The following is a 20,480-nucleotide window of genomic DNA, read 5'->3' as shown; positions in this document are numbered from 1 at the left end:
TTTTTTCAATAATCATATTCATACGTTCTTTTATTTTAAACGGTTACATCTAGCTTACTCGTATATTATCAAAATATTTACGTTAATGTTTTAAATTATGCGCTTTTTATAGATGAATTGGGTGGGGAATAAAGTAGATACAGCCACGCACACTCACACGAATTATATGTCATCGTCTTGCTGGATCGGCACACTATTCAATAGTGTCGTTTCTCGTATGTGGATTACGAATCCGTTCTCTCGCGATCGTTTAACACACCACCGCGCCGCGTTCCAGCAGGGAACGTATGATAATCAGCAAAACGTTTTAGTTTTTTGGAAGGGAAAGCTCGTTTTTGGCAAATGTTTCTGAATAATGAACAGGCAAATTCAACGGCACGCGCTGTCGTCAACGAAGATCCAACGCGCCTCTAAACTACATCCTTACATAACCTTGTCACACCGTTATAGCTAAACCGGACGCCACCGGAGGTAATTTAGTCAATGTTGAGCTTCCTAAAGCTACCCACCATGCCGCTTTCGATTTCACTAGCTTTGCCACAGCCCCCCGCGGCAAGATGGTTCTGGTTCCATATGGCCGTATACTTGCTGACATCGATCTCCATCTGGTCGAGCAGGCTCAGTTCGTCGTGGGAATCTCGAACTTTTTTGTGCATGTTGACAGACAGCTCCGATGAATCGTTCGTTCCGCTGTATTCCCCGGGTAGCAACGATTTGTCCAGGTGTTTCCGAGCATCTATCAGCGTTTTGTGGAACTGTAAAAAAAGTGTAAAATGCCGTAGAGAATTGATTAGTTTATGCTATAATCCATCAATAATGCTACAACTAAGCAAATCTGTTATACGCTCAATCATTTTTGGCACGCCAAACATCATTGTATTTTACAGGATTGTTTCGTGTTTAAAAAATGAAATAGTTTTTTTTCAATCTACAGTTTCTGGATAACAGAAATTTTTGAATAATCATTATATCGTGAGTGAATGGTAAGTTTAAAAACATAACAAAACGTTTCGTTACCCACTGCGTTTACTCCAACCAAAACTTTCCCGACAATGCCGCCGATCGCAGCAGGTCTGACACGCAATCGATTGTGCCCGTTTATTGATGGGGTTTCGAGCCAATATGCATATCACAGCAGCCCTGCAGTTGCCAGTATGATTTGTGATTGGAATCTACGTTGGGATTAGCAGTGAACAAAAGGGTGTCCCCGTTTCAGAGTAGGTATATATTCGAGGGCGAAAATAATCATTTAAATGGCTGCAAGCAACGGTTGTGCAATGTTTGCTTCGATCCTGTCATTTTTTATTGAATCGACATTGCTATCATTGAAAACAGTTAGTCTAAATGACGTTGCAGTTTTATTGAAACATACAAACTTGTTTTCTTATTGAATACGAACTCAAAAAAGTGTGCTAGTGCGTATTCTTCACAGCAGGGTTTTGTCAATAGGGGGATTTATGTCGAGCTCGTAAACAAATACCCAGCCGTAAAAATACTCACCTCCATTGACGAGTAATGGAAGATACGCAGTTTACGGCTCGGTATTCGTATACGAGCTCGATGTGAAGACCCCTAATATTTCGTTCTCTACGAAGATTGAAAAGATAACAAGAAAGCTTGTCCTCTACTGTTATTGAAATAAATATGTTTGTTCATCCTAATAAATCATTTCACGATGACGTCACCAACGGAATTTCAACTGTTCAAGAAGGTAACTTATTGGACTCAGATTTATTATCGATGGAGCAAATTATTCACAATCTCAGTAAAAGCAACAAAAATTCGATTTTCCGCTTCAAATTCAAATATCTTGTAAACATACCTTCCTGAACTGTAAAAAGTGAAGTTAGGTCGCTCCACGCATTGATCTATACCCACGAAATCTTTCTTGGAAATAACATGTCGTATCTTGTTATTTTTCTTCTTTTTTAAATTTTTGCACAAACCGTACTTTCATATCATGAACTAAAAGAATATCGATATTCTTCTAGTAAAGTGTTGCGACCTGCCGAAGCCATAAACGACTCTACGTTTTTTAGCTTTATACTTCGTACCTATCACACACTCAGAATGTCAACTAGCGATTCACATTCAGAAGACAATCCGGTAGAGTTTGCTGAAACTAAGTTGCCTCTATAATCATACTGACATCGTTGTAAAGATCGACCCTTTTCAACAGAACAAAGACGCACTTAGATGACCAAATAATGAAACCATTTAAGTGCCGGCGGTAACATTGACCTGAATCTGGTCGCTTCCAGTGACAGCCCAATTCATACCTATGTCCGACGTTCGAGCCGACGCCTGTCTGTCAGTCGTGTGTCACGCAGGCCATGAATAGCAGCCTTCCACCAATTGAAAATGTAAAATAGGCCCGCTTCTTCTTTTACAACGAAAACTTAAAGCAGATGTCTTCCTAAGAGAGAGAGAGAGTGTGTGCGAATGCTGCTAAAGTTCAATTTTGCACAAAAAAAAGCAGAATGGGAAATCAGATCTATAAATCAACTCTATTGCCTGGTGAGTATAATCAATACAACACTGATCCTGCATATACGATCCATGTGAGCAACCATACATGTTACGTGAAAATAATTGAATTTCAAACCCCGTGAACTCACGTTTCAAATAGAGCTGAACTTACTAACTTTCAAAAGACCATTAAATTGCGTCACCGAGACTTAGATTTAATGGTCAGCAGACCGGCAATTAGTTTTCGGTGATTTTGTTACGTTGTAAAAACCACACTAGAAAGGAAATTTCGATAGCTACAAGTTTGATGAGTTTATGGCACGGGTTCACCTTTTGATGAACCAAATTATCGCAAAAAGTACTTTCTATATTATGACAGAAAGGCTATTAATAAAAGTAAAACGAATTGTGTTTTATAACATGTTCATTCCACACCAACTATTTTTCTTGAGAATAACTTTACAATTGCTGTTTTTACGATTCAGAATACTATTCATCTCATTATAAACTAAACGTTTTATATTTTAGTTTCAAAATTAACCCACAAATTTATTAATTCAGTTACAGGAAATATAGTTGAAACATTATCGACCCAAAAAATGCCATAATCAGGCCACACTTAGGTAATAAATACTGACTAAAGCCGACAAAAGATAGTGGTTGTTGGCAGATCCCGAAAATTGATTATGCGTTGAACTGTTTCTAGCAAGGTCAGAATATTTTCGGTATTAATTTGTATTTTTTCATCAAGTATAACATTTAAAAAAGTACTGACATTCATTATTCGGGTTAATCTCAGCCCAATTTGCCAGAAAATTCGTATCTCTACGCAATCGAAAAAAACCCATTCAAACGAGAAAATCGAAATGGAAGCTAATAAAAACAACGCACAGTGGGAAATCTCTGGCCATCCACCCAGAATTGAAAATAAGAATTTCCTTTTAACTACATTAGTCGACAAAAGCGGGGAAAAATGCCCTTAAGTTCAAACAAGTTGCCCTAAAAAAATATAGCTTTTCAACCGTTTCTGTGAATTTAAGTGCCCCTAAAATATGCAGAACTGCGTCAAAATGCGGCAGAGTAATTGCTTCTACGTTCGCTTATGAGAAAACTAATTTTAGTGTCTGAAAAAGTTATCTAGACTAGTGGTATAAAATTTACAGGAATGGTTAAATAGCTATAACCCTTCATTATTCCAGTTCGAGTTTATGAGTAAAACCTGTGATTGTGATATGTGTCATATTTTCCCTATAGATGTATACTAGAGATGGTCGAGTTTTGGGTCGGGTTTCGGATAACGCCAAAAAATATTTTTCGAGTTCGGGTCGTGTACGGGTAATTCAAAAACCAAGGCTTCGGGTTCGGGTCGGGTACGGATTTGAAAAATTCTCAACTGGTCAGGTACGGGTAATTCGATTTTCGTGCATTATGAGAATTTAATTAATAACTTTTCAAGCCTAAGTAGATGTTTTAGCATAGGCTTGGTCTCGGAGGGAGAAACGGATACGAAGCTGTAGGAGTGTCAAATGAACCAGAATGAGCTGTCAATTTAAACCAGGCGAAAAAAAGCATCTTTTAGTAGCAGGTATTGTAATAACTCGAAAGTATCGCCTTACTTGAAAAAATATTCAATGCATGCATTTTTGGTATTCAATGTGCGAGGTACCCAGGTATTTAGAAAAAAATAAATAAGCAAAAAAAAACCAAAACAGGTCGGGTACGGGTCGGGTACCGGCAATTTCGGGGTATTTTTCTTTCGGGTACGGGTCGTGTACGGGTATTTGGAAAAAAAATTGGGTTCGGGTCGGGTACGGGTTTGAAAATTCTCGATGAGTCGGGTACGGGTCGGGTACGGGTAACAAATTTCTCATACCCGACCATCTCTAATGTATACTATAAGAGTATCGGAATCCGAATTTTTAGAGCATTAAGACAAAATTTGAATTTTTTGTGATTTTTCAAAGTGTACTGACTCAGCGTTTTTTAGCGTTTTCCTTGAAAAAAAATGCCATGCTCGGAATTCGCTGTAGCTTTCAGGGCAGCTTAAATTTTGATGATGTTTAAGGAAAAGTTATCTGTAAAATAGTGGAGAACAAATCCTTATAATTGGATAATGTATAATTTCATCGCAATACTCAAAAAGAAAAGGCGGAATCAGATAAATTTTGCATAAAACAGGGTTGAAAGTTTAGACGCCAGCCATCATTGGCACTAGTTTTAAAAGATAGCTTGAAACATAACCTTTTCAATGCATCTAATTTGATCCTGCGAAGAAAATGTTTTTTTTTTTTTTAAAGAAACAATGAGTGTTTAACACATATCGGATTTTAGAATTGTGAATTCGAATCGTATTCTGCAAAACGTCAACAGAATTAAAATTATTAATTTGAAGTTAGCAACGTTTTCAAACATGTTTCAATATAATTAACCATACTTTTTATATTTTCAACTCATCTATATTTCGAACTGAAACTTGAACAGTCTCTCTGAAGATATTAAAACTTTACTGTAAATGAACACGAAAATGAAGGTTAAGGCGAAGGGGAGGAAAAGAAGAATTCGATAAAAAAGAAGCAATGTGAAATAGTCAGTTTAAAGAAAACAACACGGCAACACGATCATATTTTCTATTCGAATTATTTTTCTCTTTTTCTCAATAACTGAACAATTGTTCTATTTTTTGCATATGGAAGTCTTTCGAATAAGATACATTTTCTTTTCTAAAGCTTCGACGTAATATTGTCCTCATGTAGGGTAACGTGGGTATTTTGGCCCACCCGGGAACATTTTAAGCATTTTATCTGATAAATTCAATGAATATTAGAAAACATACTTGGAACCCATACTAACTTAGAGTTTACGGCAAAACACTGACTCTGGGTAGCATTATTTCGAAATTAGTTTACACATATTCAACCCCGTGCCTGAGTCAACCCAAAGTCAAAAGGAAGTGGTAATATTTAAGTCATCTTCCGAAAGCTATTTTAACATATAGGTATGCTTCTAAAACATTCCACTGTTGTAGTTACATCAATAAAATACGACAGTTTTTTTTTACTCTAACAAATTTGAGAAAGTTAAAATAGTAGTATTGGCATGGCCAAGATATATTTGTCTCTGACTGAAGCGAACATATTTAGGCCATGCCAAGTTTTGACAACTCTTTGTTTACCATTCGGCCAATGCGTGCTGAACGAAAAAGCTGCTTGTAGCAATTTACATCTAAATATTTCTAAATTTATTACATTTAACGATATGAAATTGGCTGAGAATGCCTGTAAAATCGCTATTTTTCAATTTTCAAATGCGAAAACTTCACGGCAGAAAGATGTTCTCCTGAAATTCACTATCTCTGCTGTAGAAAGATCTATGATGATCTAAAATATAATTGATCAGAAATATTTCCACACACCACTCTGAATATAGAGGTGGGCCAAAATATAGACTTAGTGGCCTAAAATATGTTTTTAGTACTTCGTAGAAATTTTGATATTTCTAGGATATTTTTCAGTAAATTGCATTGATGAATGATGTATGTCAAAATAGACACTTTGCTCTTAACAATGGTATGAGAGAGCAGGTATTTAAGTTGAAAAAATCGTGTTTCGCCTTTCTCCTAGAAAGGTATAGCAATCACTGAAAAATTCAAAGGTATAAAAGTGCTCCAAAGGGTCGAATCTCGTATATCAATCGACTTAGTTCGACGAGCTGAGCATTTTCTGTATGTGTGTGAGTGTGTGTGTATGTGTGTGAGTGTGTGTGTGTATGTATGTAACGGTCTCCCAATCTCACTCGATTTTCTCAGAGATGGCTGGACCGATTTTCATGAAACTAATTGCAAATGAAAGATCTAGTTGCCCCATAAGACCTTATTGAATTTTATTGTAATCGGATTTTTAGTTTCGAGGTTATGTGCTAAAATGTGAAAATCACAAAACTTCATTATCTCAGAAACTACACAACCGATTTGAACAAAATTAGTATCAAGAACGGGCTTGTTTTTTGAACCATTTGTGAAATAATTTTTTAATGATTGGACATGTAGTTCAAAAGTTATGCAAAGAAACGTGTTTCAAATTCTGTTTAGACTCACTCACTTTCTCAGAGATGGCTGGACCGATTTTCACAAAATTAGTGTCATATGGAAGGTCTTGTTGCCCCATAAGACCCTATTGAATTTCATTGTTATTGGATTTTAACTTTGTCCGTTATGTATAATAATGTGAAATCAGGCTATTACAAGAAACATGTTTCTAAGACTGTTTGAACTCACCCACTTTTCTCAGAGATGGAAGGACCGATTTTCACAAAATACGTTGCAATGGAAAGGTCTAGTTGCCTGATAAAACCCTGTTGAATTTTTTCATAATCGGACAGTAAATTTGTCTGTTATGTATCAAAATGTAAAAGCTATGAAACTCCATTATCTCAGACACTACACAACCGATTTGAACAAAAAAAGGTATCAAATGAACGATCTGTCTTTAAAACCCCTAAATAACGAATTTTATGATGATTGAACATGTAGTTCGAAGGTTAATAAAAGAAACGTGTTCAGAAAACTTCATCAAATTCACTCGTTTTGCCAAAGATGGCATCACTGATTTCAACAATCTTAGTTTTAAATTGAAGGTTTAGTTGCTTCATGACAAGTTGACAAAATCGAAAAAAAATGCTGCTCTAAAGCTCAAAATAGTTGCCCTAGAAAGAAAAAAATTCACAGGAAAAGCTATAATTTTTAGCTATAATTGGCCAGTGTAATTGGACTTTTATTTAATCAATTATGTGTTAAATTGTAAAAATATTGAAAATCTCTTCTTTCAAAGGTTACACGACTTATTCAAAGAAAACAGGTGTCGCAAATTCGGATTTCAAAATGAATTATGAGTTGATTGCTGGTCTCTGAGCATAATCCCGAGTACTGAAAAACTCACATTGGGTAATGTTTGTCCCTTTTAGACTGGTAGAAACCGGAAGCTACTGTTTAAAAATTTAAAATGGCGTCTGAAGATGATATCTGGCCTCAGGGTATCATACCGCTTCCCCAAATCGTATTGGGTGATATTTGTCACTTTAGGCTGTTGATCGGAAACTGTCGCCATCTTCGCCATAGAAATACCCAGATTAGGCAGTTCGGCAATTTTATGATGGATTTTATGATTTTATGATTATCACGCAACCAGAAGTGGTCATCTGGATTGAAAATTGGGTTTTAGGTCGGATTCTGGCCACTGGGTATAATCCAGGTTTCAAGAACCCCTATTGATTAGTATTTGGCCATTCATTGGATGCCTCTCAGAAACGATCAGTAATATCAACTGCGTTAAAGAATTTCAGTTTCACTGATAAGATCATTCAAATCAATGTATAAGGAACAACATTTAATTATACATTATTTGAAATCTACTGACTAACGTTGACTTAAAGAATCTGAAAATTTATAGGCAGTATATGAGTACAAATCGATTAAACCACAAACAAAAACAAAATCGCATCATATAGTTGAAAGAATTTAATGTTATATGTGTTAATTTATATTCATATCGCCGGTTTCGTGCAACACTGGCACAACTCAAAAAACAAAGTTTCGAGAAAAACGCGTTTGAAAATTTGCGTCAAAAATTTATTTTTCGATTTTCAAGAAAACTTTGAAGTTTTAGATTACCAATCCTTATTAAACACCTTTGGGTCTATTATGCACATGATACGTGCTCACGTTGTCCAAGTTAAAACCTTATTTTTACTAACTTTATGGAGAAGTTTCGATTAGTGCAGCAAAGGCACTTCTACTCATAACTCTGAAATTTTTGTGATTTTCGAAATGTGATTTCGTGTGATGAAACTTAACAGTATTTGGCATCGTTTGCCATCAAAAACTCAAAAATGCAAAGTTTTGAGTTGTGCCAGTGTTGCACGAAGCCGCTGATATGTTAAATTTTAAATGTTCGGTATAGTTGTGCTGTTGGCTACCAAAAATTTGTTGTTTAGAATGAATAACAAATCCAGCCGAAATAATCAAGGTGTATTTTTTAAGTGTTGGAGTAAATCTATTTTAACAAATTATAAGTTTGAAGGAGAAAGGCTGGGTCTCACCGCTAGGTGGATTATTTAGGTTTTTTTTTTTAATCAATTGTACAATCACTTCCTAAAGCTGGGCAAAATGAGCTTCATTTTATTTGAAGTTGTTATTCAGTGTTGATTGTTTTGAAACAACATTAGGGATAAAACTAATGTAGCATTGCATTAATTAGTGTTGAAGTTTGTGGTTAATGGTAGGATTTTAATTGATTTTTCCCCAAAAATACATTTATGAAAGAACTGCATAACTATTTTTTTTTGCTTTTGTCTTTTCTTACCATTACAGAAACATTGTCGAGAATATAGTATGCTAAGATCTTTTACGAGAGTTTCAGAGTTTACGCGGGTTTTTGAACAGATTTCGGAATTTACGCAGTTTTTTTACGCGGTTTTTTTTTAAGAAAAGTCGTTATGCCTTGAACTGTTCCAAGCCCAATATTGAAAATTGACCTGAGTAGAAAGGTTGCTCACCTTATTTCATGAATGTATCTAGAAGAATTTTTTCTCAGCTTCCTAACGGTGGTGTAAAATTTAAACTCGGTGGTTGAGAACTTGCTCAAAAACAGAAAAAAAATGGCGGCCAATTTTTTTTTCTACTTCAATTGAAAGCTCTATTATGCCTTTTTAAAACGACGGTAGAGAGTTTAATAAGAAATCCAAGAGAAAGATCAAGAATTGTTTAGAATACTACTTTTTGAAAAACGTTTGACCCCTTGATGCCCGAGGGGTTCATCAATATAAACTAACAAGGTGGTTCCTATTTTCTCACTACTTTTAATCATTGAGGCACAAAAATATCCTTTTCGAGACCGCGTGTCACCAGTGGGCGGTTTCAGCGAGAATTGATCAGTAGCGTTGCTCTAAACTGTGCATTTCTCCAGCTTCCGCTTACGCATAATTTACATGAGCAAGACGATCGTATCAATTAATGATGTACAAATTGATCAGCGTTTATTTTTTCCAAAGTCAGTAATCAATTTACAACAACTAGTCCATAGACAACATCTAAGTAGATAATAATGCTTTCGAGAAAAGATTAAAAAAAAAGATCAAAAAGATGCAAAAACTTAACCTTTTAAAATTGATATACCCCGTTGAAAAAATATAAAAAATTATCCAAATGCCTGTGTAAAACTCATGTATCCTCTAGTCGAAAGCAAACACATTTTAAATCAAAAGTATATTTGTGTTACCTTTATCTATTTCCCTAAAAAATTACGAATGATTGAAATTATCATTGTTAAGAGGAGACAGTTTCTAGGTGCAGAATTTGTTTGTAAGGTAGTAAAAAAGTAAACATTTTTTTGTGAATTCTTCTTTTAACGTTATACAGCATTTAAAATTAATGTTTGCTTCTAGGCTGAACCATTTTTCATGAAAAAACTGTTTCATTGCACTTTCGTATCCAAATTTAGCATTTAAAAAAAATCATTGTAAGTGCTCTAAAAAAATCCTTTTAGCTTTTCACATATTTATTTAAGATAATTTAGGCAGATTAACAGCCTTGCACTATCGCTGCATGTTAGCGTATTTCCTTTTGAAGCAATTAAGCCGTATTTTCATAGCACGTTCATCACATTAAGCGCAATCCCTTAAGATTAGAATATTTATTAACATACAGTACGAAGAGAAAACAAACACGAAACAGTTACACTGGGGTCTTTTTTTACGCGGTTGATTGTACCGCGTTGAAAAAATCCGCGTATAAAAAAACCACGTTATTTTAAAAAATCGCGTAAAAAAACTCTATTCAATAATAAAAACCGATCAAAAATAATGGCACGTAAGCAAATGTAAACTTGAAAAATAATATAAAAATGGTAACGTAACACACAAAATGAGTTTATAGTGTTTCTAAAATGAAAATTCATTAAAGAACATGACAATAACTTTTTTATAATAATTTTGCCACATGTTTAAGCTTTCGTTCCTTTATCGGAAGCTAATCGCAACGACCCTGACTCGTATCGTTATACAATTATTAACCCTCTAGTGCCCAATGCCGCCATTTGGCGGGCTTCAGTCACACCTCTTAAAAGTTTCAATAAATACTTAAAAAGTGTTTATAAAGATTCATAGTGATTTTACCGAAGCCCGTCTAGAAATTAACTTTGGCACTAGAGGGTTAATGTAGTTTTGTTCCTTCTTCCCGAATCAACGGAAATTGCCTATTTTTTGATAACAGCAAGTATATTAAAAATATGCTTTATTTAGATTAATAAAACAAAATATCTTATTGTCATGAACCATACGATTGATTTTTACTTTATTGGATTTACTTATACTAAACATATTTAATACCGCGTAAAAATAATCCGCGTTATTTAAAAAAATCGCGTAAAAATAATCCGCATTATTGTAAAAAATCGCGTAAAAGAAGTCGCGTATAAAAAAACCGCATAAAAATAACCCGCGTAAAAAAGACCCCAGTGTACTAATTTTGTTTCAGAGACATCTACTCTCCAAGGTTGTGTCACATTCCCGCGACGTTTATTTTTTGTTCATTCCGGTATGCTTAGCTCGAAGCAACAAATGGTCGCAAGTGTAAACAAACGAAATTGCCCCAGCTGGACGGAAACGAGCTGAAAACGTTGCAACTGGATTTAAACCTGAATATCAATCAGAAAATCAACAAAATCCACAAGTCCAAAGTCACTTTTGACGCGATAAACAAGCTTTCAGCACACTTTCGCCCTTAAATTCATGTAGTGTGCAAAGGGGGCAAAACCAAACTCGAAAAGCACATTTGATAATGTAAACAAGCTCTCATATATGAAGGAAAATCAATTTTTGTAACTCTACGCAACACTAACATGTTAGTAACAAATATGGCTGAAAATGAGATGTTATAGTGTTTACCACCTCAGTTATATTTTATTTTACAACCACAAGTAAGGTTGTCTCTGATTCTTTTATGACAATCTGCCCTGTTAGTTGTTTTAGTAAATATAATTAAACTTGAATTGTCAGTATTTTGAAAACTATTTCTCTTTGTATCTTGATGGCAGTCATAAACCGCATGACTGTGATAAAATCGGTGAAATAAATAAATGTCAAGCAGCATTATATTGCAGCACAACCACGTGAATTATAGGAATAACAATATGCTTGATTGTTTGCAGCGGGGTTGACTGCGAGTTAATTAGGCTATTCAACAAGACATTTAATAGTCATAAACTATAACATACCCGACTTTATGTTCACCACAAACCGTATAAAACCTCTCCTTAGAAAAAGAAGCATATCAGACTTTGTCAAAAAAAAATCAAAGAGCTATCAACATTTGGTTTAATCAAGTAGGTAGTATTAGAAATTTTACCAGCCGTTTTTTCTTCACTTAACTCTTAATATAAAACAAATGATAGTACTCACGAAGAACCGATGCTTCAGCTTGGGACTGATGAACGTAAACAGGATATCTACCAGGGTGACACTCATTTTAGGCAAACGAATGACGTGGATCTCCCTGCACCGCACCGGAAGCAGATGATTGATGTACGGCATCATATTCTTCATATCGGACAGATTGAACAGCGTAAAGTGGCCCATCGTGGTGTCGAAGCAGTCCACTATCAGCACTATCCCGGCCACCTGGATTCGTTCATCGCAGGATAAAATCTCCAGGTACATGTGCATATACCGGATCAAATGCACCAGGTTGAACTTTTCTACGTCGAAGTTTTTCGATTTAATCAAAATCAACACGCGTCCTTTCTCATCGAAACCAAGCCCCTGGAAGACGTCGTTATCCCTGAGTTCCTCCATGTCCTTCTGGAACGGGTTGAGATTCTGGAACCAGTGGGGAAATGTTTGTCTCATCGCAAGATATCGCTCCAATGTTTCACAAGCCGACGGAATAGAGAACTTCCGCTGGCGAAGAAACCGCAGAAGGAACAGTGCATCCGTTCGACATCGGCGTATGTACGGATGTTTCGCAATCCACGCTCTCATCGCCTCCAGAGCCTGTTCCCGCAGAGTGTCATCCTCCCGAAGTTGCTCTTTCGCTATCTGACGGTACTTTTCCGAAAGAGTACACCGATACTCATCGAACTGTTCCGGGCACTTCTCTACTCCGTAGGACACGGTCATCTTGACGAGGCGACGAACAAAATGAAACTGTCAGGCGGGTCTGATTTCCGCTAAAAGCACAACAAACTCGAACCGTACGGACCTACTACAAGACAACCCCGGACAACCGAAAGGTAGAAGGAAAATTGTGACAGTTTCTCTTCGATGGTGCGTCGGCAAGCCTAGAAAGCGCACGATCACATCCCCCCTCTATTGAACTGCGCCTAACGAATTGTGGTGAATCGGGTGCAAAGCAAAATAGTTGCATAATTGGGCGACAATGTTGCTGATACTGTACAACGGCGGGGTGGGTGGGTAAACTTGTTCTGAGGTGTCGACTTCTGCAGCTGTTTGGCATTCCATGTTTTCTTCAGGATGATGTTCTATGCCGATTAACAGTGACATAAAGCTATGCTTTTATATTACTGCTAGCCAACGTGTCATCCTTCTTCAAGATAGGAACCCGATATATCCTCGCGGCGAATAAAGAAAAAAGAAACAGTTAAAAGGTTATCAGTTAACAGAAAATCAACGTCTTAAAAAAACCTGACTGCCAGTTGTTTGCCTTGAGCCTGTGACTGCAGAAACGAGCCATCCGTACCGTCAAAATAGCTCCAGCGGATGGGTTGTTGATTTTCCCGCATTCGATGCGGATTTTGTTGAGGCGTACCTACAAACTAAAAGTAGAAAAACGACCGAAACGAACAATTTTGGCAACTTTCGGAGTCGTTATACAATAGAACGGTGGCGGGTCATAGTCGGTGCAGCCAACACCGTTACAATTTTAGAAATCAATTCCTCCGGTCAAGGCAAATGTAAAGTTGGGAAACCAGTTTCCTATGCGAGAGCTAGTTTCGGGTGCATAACATCTTGAATAGTGTAAGTGATTCACTAGTTTTCTAGTGGCTATTCAGTCTGTTGCTCAGCTTGGATTCGAAGTTTTGTGCGGCATAGCACCGAAGAAACGGAAATGCATAAAGCTAGTGTGGTTTTTGTTGCATTTCTGTTGCCTGGCATAATGTATAATAACGCCAATAAATTTCGTGGTCTACCTATAAATCTACGTAGAATTTTTAAAATATAAAAGCAAAGCCCAGGTGCTTTATCCCACTATCGGAAGTTGACCTTCTGTTTATTATATATGACTTCGCAGCCCGATTTGATTTGATTCGAACATACGACGACTACCTTTTCAGACTAGCATCGTACCTTGAGACTTCATATCTTCTGCATTCTGAATGTATTAATAAATCTAGATACATAAAATGCGTCATGAAAACATCGAAGAGTTCTCAAAACATTAGGCTGTGGTTTGAAAGCATGTCAATAAATAAGCGAGAGACGTTCAGGTGTGCAGATTTGCATTTTATGTATATTTACTGTTTTAGGTTTTTTTGGAGAAACTGAGGCCTCGTTGCGAAAATCGTTAATCACAGTTTTTCAACCGGAATTGTTCATGACTCATCAGAATGTTTAAGGCTTCTCATCAATTAATACGAACATTTATTTCTTTTCGGAAATTTTGTACTACATTTTTGAAATACTGAATTAGATAACATGTAAGACGACGCGCTGCGTAATATAAATGCGAGGCTCATATCTTTTTTTTTCTGTATGGACTTCCTCACTGCGACCAGAATCGTTGATCTATTGTGAGATATGCCCGGGTGTCTGCTGTATCCCGCACTTCTGTTAATAGCAATACCGCTATTGAGAAGTGGCATGCTTATTATTTATTGTTCATCAGTGCTTGTGTGTAATGTGCTACTCTTCCTTACACGCTTACTGTTCTACTATACCGATACTCGTTCCTCTTGCCAAATATCACCAATGATAATTCCCTGGAGAAGTTTCGTCGTGCGTCCTTCTGGCCAGTTTTATTGATAAGAGGGACTTATTTTTTGTTAAGAGGAAGTCACGCAAAGGTATTGTAGATTTCAGCGTAAAGGAAGGGTAACTGGTGGGGAGCCTGAGAATAAACCCATGCTTAAGTCCTTTTTGACATCGGATGGCCTGGTTCTACTAAGATTCGAACCCACGACCATCCACTTGACAAAGCAGACTCTGTAACCTTGCGGCTACGCAGCTCCCCTTGAGGCTCATATCTGCATTACATGTGCAGTAGAGAATACTGATAAAAGTGGATATAATTTTAAATTCTTTACCTCTAATTCCTTCGAAGCATTCATCTTAACTGAAGTTTTCTAAATTTCCTCAATATATATGTTGATGAAAGCTATATTTAGTAGAACATTGGTAAAAACGAGTATATTCACAATTTTGAAGTATTAAGATGGCTGTTTTCTGATTATTAACAACTTCTACATTTATTTTTTAATTACCTTTGGTATTTTCCAATGACTTTTTGAAAGCTTCGATGACTATTTGTTTGTTTTTTTTTTCATGGCTGTTTTATAACTTTTCAATAATTTTGGCGGTATAATTTTCAATAATTTTGAGGTAGTTTTTCTACACAATTTCCACCACTTTTAACAACTTTCGTGATTTCAATAATGTAACTTTGCAGCAGACTTTTATTAAATTATTGAAAATCTTTCACATTTTATTGAATACAGGGGGCGTCATAATTATTGCAACAAAAATACAAAGTCGGTTTGCAAATCGACATTTGTTGGACCTAGAAAACGGATAACAATCAGAACTATACCTTCATGCAAAGAAGACCGTTCAAGACTGGTGCAAGTCAAACTTGTCCTCTGTCATCACCAAGGATGAGTGGCTTCCAAACTCGCCAGATCTCAACGTGATGGACTTCTTGATTTGGGGTATGTTATTAAGCAGACTGTATGAGCAGTAGGGAAAGCGAAAAATAAGCGGACTAGAAATATGATAAAAAAATATACCGCATCCCGACGGGACTTGAACCCGCAATCTCCCTGTCTCCGGCATGGTGTTTTGACCAATTACCAATTGGGGTATGTTAGAAGCAAATTATTGCTAGAGCAGGTCGATTGGTCAGAAATTCACCGCAGGGACGATGTCGACAGTGCCGCCGATTGCTTCAATCGAATTCTTCTGAACGGTTCCGCTTAGCAGACCTTCAAGAAAACCTGCTCGTTCTAGTCCCCGTCTTATTAAACTTCCTCGAAAATGCTCTACGTTCTCGAATCTTTACAGCTACCAAAGATGCCCGTTCCTTAACGCCAATTTGATAAAGCTAGTCGAATCTATCGTGGATACAATCGCTTTCTGTATAAACGTTATGTAAGGCGAAAACAGGATGATCTCCGACATAATCCTAAAAGGTTCTGGAGTTTTGTAAACTCAAAACGCAAGGATAGTGGCCCAATTCGTGCGAATTCACAACGACTTGGATAACGGTGCACAGATTAATACTGTGTACACAGACATCAAGGCCGCATTAGACACTGTAAATCATCATATACTTTTGGAAAAACTTTCTCGACTAGGCGTTTCGCATAGGATGACCAACTGACTTTGTTCATATCTGAGCGATAGATCTCTATGCGTGAATATTGCTTCAAAGATATCAGCTCCTTTTTCGCCATGTTCTGGTGTGCCCCAAGGAAGCAACTTAGGTCCCCTGTTGTTTACACTCTTTTTTGAAGATATAGTAATTCATCTGCAAAATGGTGGTATACTCATCTATGCTGATGATTTGAAGATGTATCTTGTGGTTCGAAGTGAAACTGATTGTAGAAAACGGCAGAAACTAATAGATCGCTTTGAACATTGGTGCACTTAAAACTTTTTGAAATTTAGTGTTGCATGTGCATTTCGAAGACGTAAGCAACCCAATACATTCGACTAAACGATCCAAGGTGAACAGTTGAACCGAGTTGAAAAAATCAAGGATTTAGATGTTTTGTTGGAGTAATGCAGTTCTCGACAAAAAAAGTAATTGTAATTGTAGCAAAGATAATTTTTTAGAGATTCAACTGAGTTTCTTCGTAAGCCAGCGGTTCGCAACCTTTTTTTGTCCGCGTACCCCTGGTGATATTTTTCGAATTAATTGAACCCCCGGCTTGGTTTTTTCTTGTAGAGTGGGGGAAAGTAGGAGTAGATCACGTTGTCGTTATTTAGTTCAGGTTTCAAATTGAACAATGGTTTGGTCATAAATTACAGTCATATTTTAAGATTGAAAAACGAATCAAGTATCATAAAGAAAAATTCTTTTGTCCACCATTACAATTAAACAAACCATAGTTAAATTTGAAACCTGAACTAGGCTTCCGGAACATTATCTACCATTACTCTCTCCCACACTGCGAGAACAAACCGAGCCAGGGGGTACCCCAGGTTGAGAAACGCTGCCATAAGTAAACATAGAAGCGACGAACCCGGTGTGCAATTACTCCACAGTCTGCTTATTGCATTCGTCTAATTCGCGCATGATCTTATCTAATTTTACACACAAACTGTGTCAAAAGCATTTATATTGATTGAGCTTCAATAAGATTTGATAGTTTTTTTTTCAAATTTTTCCCAAAATATAGTCAGTAACCAGTAACCATGCTTTAATTGTAGTAATTTTATGGAATATTCGCAAAAACATTGTAACACACATAACAAATATTGCCTTATAGCTGAGGCTCATTTGTTATCCTTATTTCAAACCTATTGAAAAATGCGCTAATTTCCCTTTTTCCAACTTTTACGTGTAGAAGTGGTTAATACCTTACTGCATCAAATTTCGAAAACTTAGGCTATGATGTTACTTCATGCACTAAAAAATCAACGAAAAACGAGTTTCCTCGGCGATCTTAAAGGCTATTTTTGTCGTATCTAAGTGCTATTTATACAGATTTAAACATGTTTTGTAGGATCTGAGTCAAATTCCGAACACTTCAACTATAGCCGCTATGAGATAGATAGGCAAACCGTCTAAATACGCACGGTCACTTCTGCTTATTTCCTGGAAGTGGTCGTACAGTAAAGAACCACTGAGTAAAGGACATTCCAAGGATCGAAATGATATATCATAATCTTACTTTTTATTACGCTAGCTATACAAAAAATCGATTTTAACTCTAAAGTGTTCGAAGTTTAAGATTGTTCGAAGTTTGAATCAAAACGGTACAAATTTTTAAAGCAATAAAATCAATTTCTGGAGGTTTTAACACGAAGGGACTAAATTCAATAAAATGATTTTGAAGTAAAAGAATTATTAGATTGGTTTCAGAACAACTATAGATCTTACATTTTCTAAATTTGGCTGTAGTATGTTTTCTCTGACAATTCCTATTTTAAGACGTAAGGGTAAGATTCAATTAGAAAAAAATACCTGCACACTAGAATTCAATTGCCAAGAACCTCAACAACTGGTAAATTAAGCAAAATATTTTACAAGTTTTCGGCGGAATTTTCAAGAACTTCGGCAAACGAAGTGTCAACTATTGCTGGTTTACAGCAGATCGATATTTTTGCAGAACATTCGTCGAAATAAAAAAATAAAAAAAGAATCATCGACTTCTATTAGCTGTTGGGGAATTTACCGAGATATATTAAGTGTGTTTATGCGATACTTCGGTTTGGCTATAAAAGCTATAAATAAATTTTGAAAAACTATTTTCCTGCGCGATTTGACATAGAACAAACAAACAAACAAAACGATCAAAATTATGTTTAGCTTAACCTTCTCAGATTTGAATGAAACATTGCTAATAACACAAAAGATAACATTTTCCATTAATCATGATTTGATCTGTGGGCAAAACCGTGTTGAGAACTGGTCGACAAAAGCGAAAAAATTACTGTTGAGCTCAAACAGAAAACAAATATAGTTTTTTAACCGTTCCTGTGAATTCTACCTTTAGCCTTTAGCTAGGACAGGAAGTGTGTCATACTTTTACAGACTTAGATGAAGTTTTCCCGTCAGCAAGCGTAGAAGGAATGAACCCGGCGAGTAATTATTCTGTGGCCTTTTGTCGGTTAAACAGTTATAATCTTTGAGTTTTTTCCAGTTTTGGCATGAAAAAATCTTCGTTTTTCATTTATTTCTAAGAAAAGAAGAAAATGTTTCCTAACTTGTGGTAGAAAAATAACATTAAAAAAGTACTTTTCCCGAGCAATTGCTCATTGAATCCTAAAATTGAGAAGAGCATGGGAACCAGAACATGAAGTTTAAATATTTTAACTGGGTTATCAAAAACATTTGCTTTTGCAACTGTTCCTGGTGTGTTCAAGAAGTGTTTTGTGTTGTTTTGTTGTGTTTAAAAAAATTATACAAACTACATTTTCGGAAGGTTGCTATAACATAATGAAGGCTTGGAAAACCAATATTCATTGATTTAAAGATTTTTGGAAATGAATTTTTGCGTGCAAATTTAATATCAATGATACAGAATTAATGAAGAGCTAGGGTAAATTTTCTGCTCTTTTATAAAAAAAAGTAAGGAACTCATGGAGAAATGGTTTTAGTTTGGGAATGATTTGAATGTTCGAGTAAACTTGCATTTAATATTATCATTTTGAAACTTATTGAGTTTTTTTTTCTAAATAATTCTGCTTCTTGATATCAATTTCAGTCAATATGGAAGTTATAGTTTTCAAATGTTAACGCTGTCAACTATAGTTTCCAGTACGTCGTTTTGAGTTACACTTTATGAAAAACATTAGGAGTTGTGCAAATTTGGTAATGTCCATATAGTAGCAAAGTCGCATTCGAACCACAAACAACTGCATTCAACTGTTTAACGTGAAAATCCTCAATCTTGTCTATCCAGTGCAACAAAACTTTAATTTATCCATTGAATTCACTTAATGCCAAACGTATTGAATCCACAATTGGCCGACTTCGAGCCACCACTTCTAATTTTTAAAGGCACAAGACTCGGTAACAGTTAACGCGTCACCTGTGGAAACGCTATTTTATATTTGCTACGGTGAAACATTAAATAGCGTTTTCACAAAAGCACATTATTTCCGCATCTTGTGCTTCTGAAAATTCAAGGTGTGACTCGAAGTCGGCCATTTGCGGCTTCGATACCGTTTCACCTTAAATTTGTTGGAAATCTGAGACACTCTAATAGAATGTTCAATTCCATACAAGCTCTTGTACTTGTACGAAACATACGTCATCTAACAAAGCACAAAAATGCAGCAATGAAGGCGCATTCGAGTTTCGTGTGGAATGAGTCAAATAGAAAAAGAAGGTACCTACGAGTATTGAATCAACAATGCATAACGTTAACATTTTGAGTTCATTCAGTAATAAAATGTTACATATTCGTAAACCAGATATTTGTCAATGATGGTAGAAAACATTACCTATTTCTGTGGAACGGTAAACAAGTACCTACTATCGATTAAATTTAATAATCACATCCAAACAGAGATAAGCATTGTTCAAAATTAATTCCGATGGACTGCCATTCCTACCTGAAATACGCAGTTCCGGGGTCAGATTCGATCTCACGCCTGCAGCAATATTGAGAACGTTGCGTGTCATTCGGGTAACATGCTATAAAATGTTATGTCACACTAGTTAAAATTACTACACAACGTGCGTATACTAATGATAGTGGTCACAACTGACTGCCGTAATTGATACTATTTTTGAGGTAGGTAGCTTCTCTAACCGGCAAGCGCTGCAGCTGGAGAATATCTCCCTTTGTTGGAAAGCTCATCATAGGGAGCAAATTCTGTTTACACAGAGTCACTGCAGCAGACGATGAACGAATCGTAATTGAAAGCAATTGATGAATATTAAGCTGGTTCAATATTGGAATAACATTCTCATTTGCTGTCGGTTTCTAGTTTTAGATTTATTTTTACTTACAGAATTCAAGGAAAATGAGAAACGCATTCTAGTTATAAACGAAACTTGCAACAGCTGAAGTAGCCTTAATATGAACTACCTTACTGTTGCAGATAACTCTAGA

At 36.2% G+C, this 20,480-nt stretch overlaps 1 protein-coding gene across 1 annotated transcript; it reads right to left on the bottom strand.

Annotated features, from left to right (window-relative positions):
* Nucleotides 1-20,183, bottom strand: LOC129724925 (alpha-tocopherol transfer protein-like). Its single transcript, XM_055680209.1, has 3 exons — nucleotides 19,978-20,183; nucleotides 11,920-13,292; nucleotides 1-755 (listed from the first exon to the last, which is right to left on the bottom strand). The coding sequence occupies exons 2-3, from the start codon at nucleotides 12,634-12,636 to the stop codon at nucleotides 477-479; spliced, it is 996 nt and encodes a 331-aa protein (XP_055536184.1). The 5' UTR covers nucleotides 12,637-13,292; nucleotides 19,978-20,183; the 3' UTR covers nucleotides 1-476.
* Nucleotides 20,184-20,480: the final 297 nt, after the last annotated feature.

This window comes from Wyeomyia smithii, chromosome 2 (genome assembly GCF_029784165.1).
Source record: "Wyeomyia smithii strain HCP4-BCI-WySm-NY-G18 chromosome 2, ASM2978416v1, whole genome shotgun sequence".
NCBI classification, from domain to species: domain Eukaryota; kingdom Metazoa; phylum Arthropoda; class Insecta; order Diptera; family Culicidae; genus Wyeomyia; species Wyeomyia smithii.
This window is presented reverse-complemented; position numbering and strand designations above follow the sequence as displayed.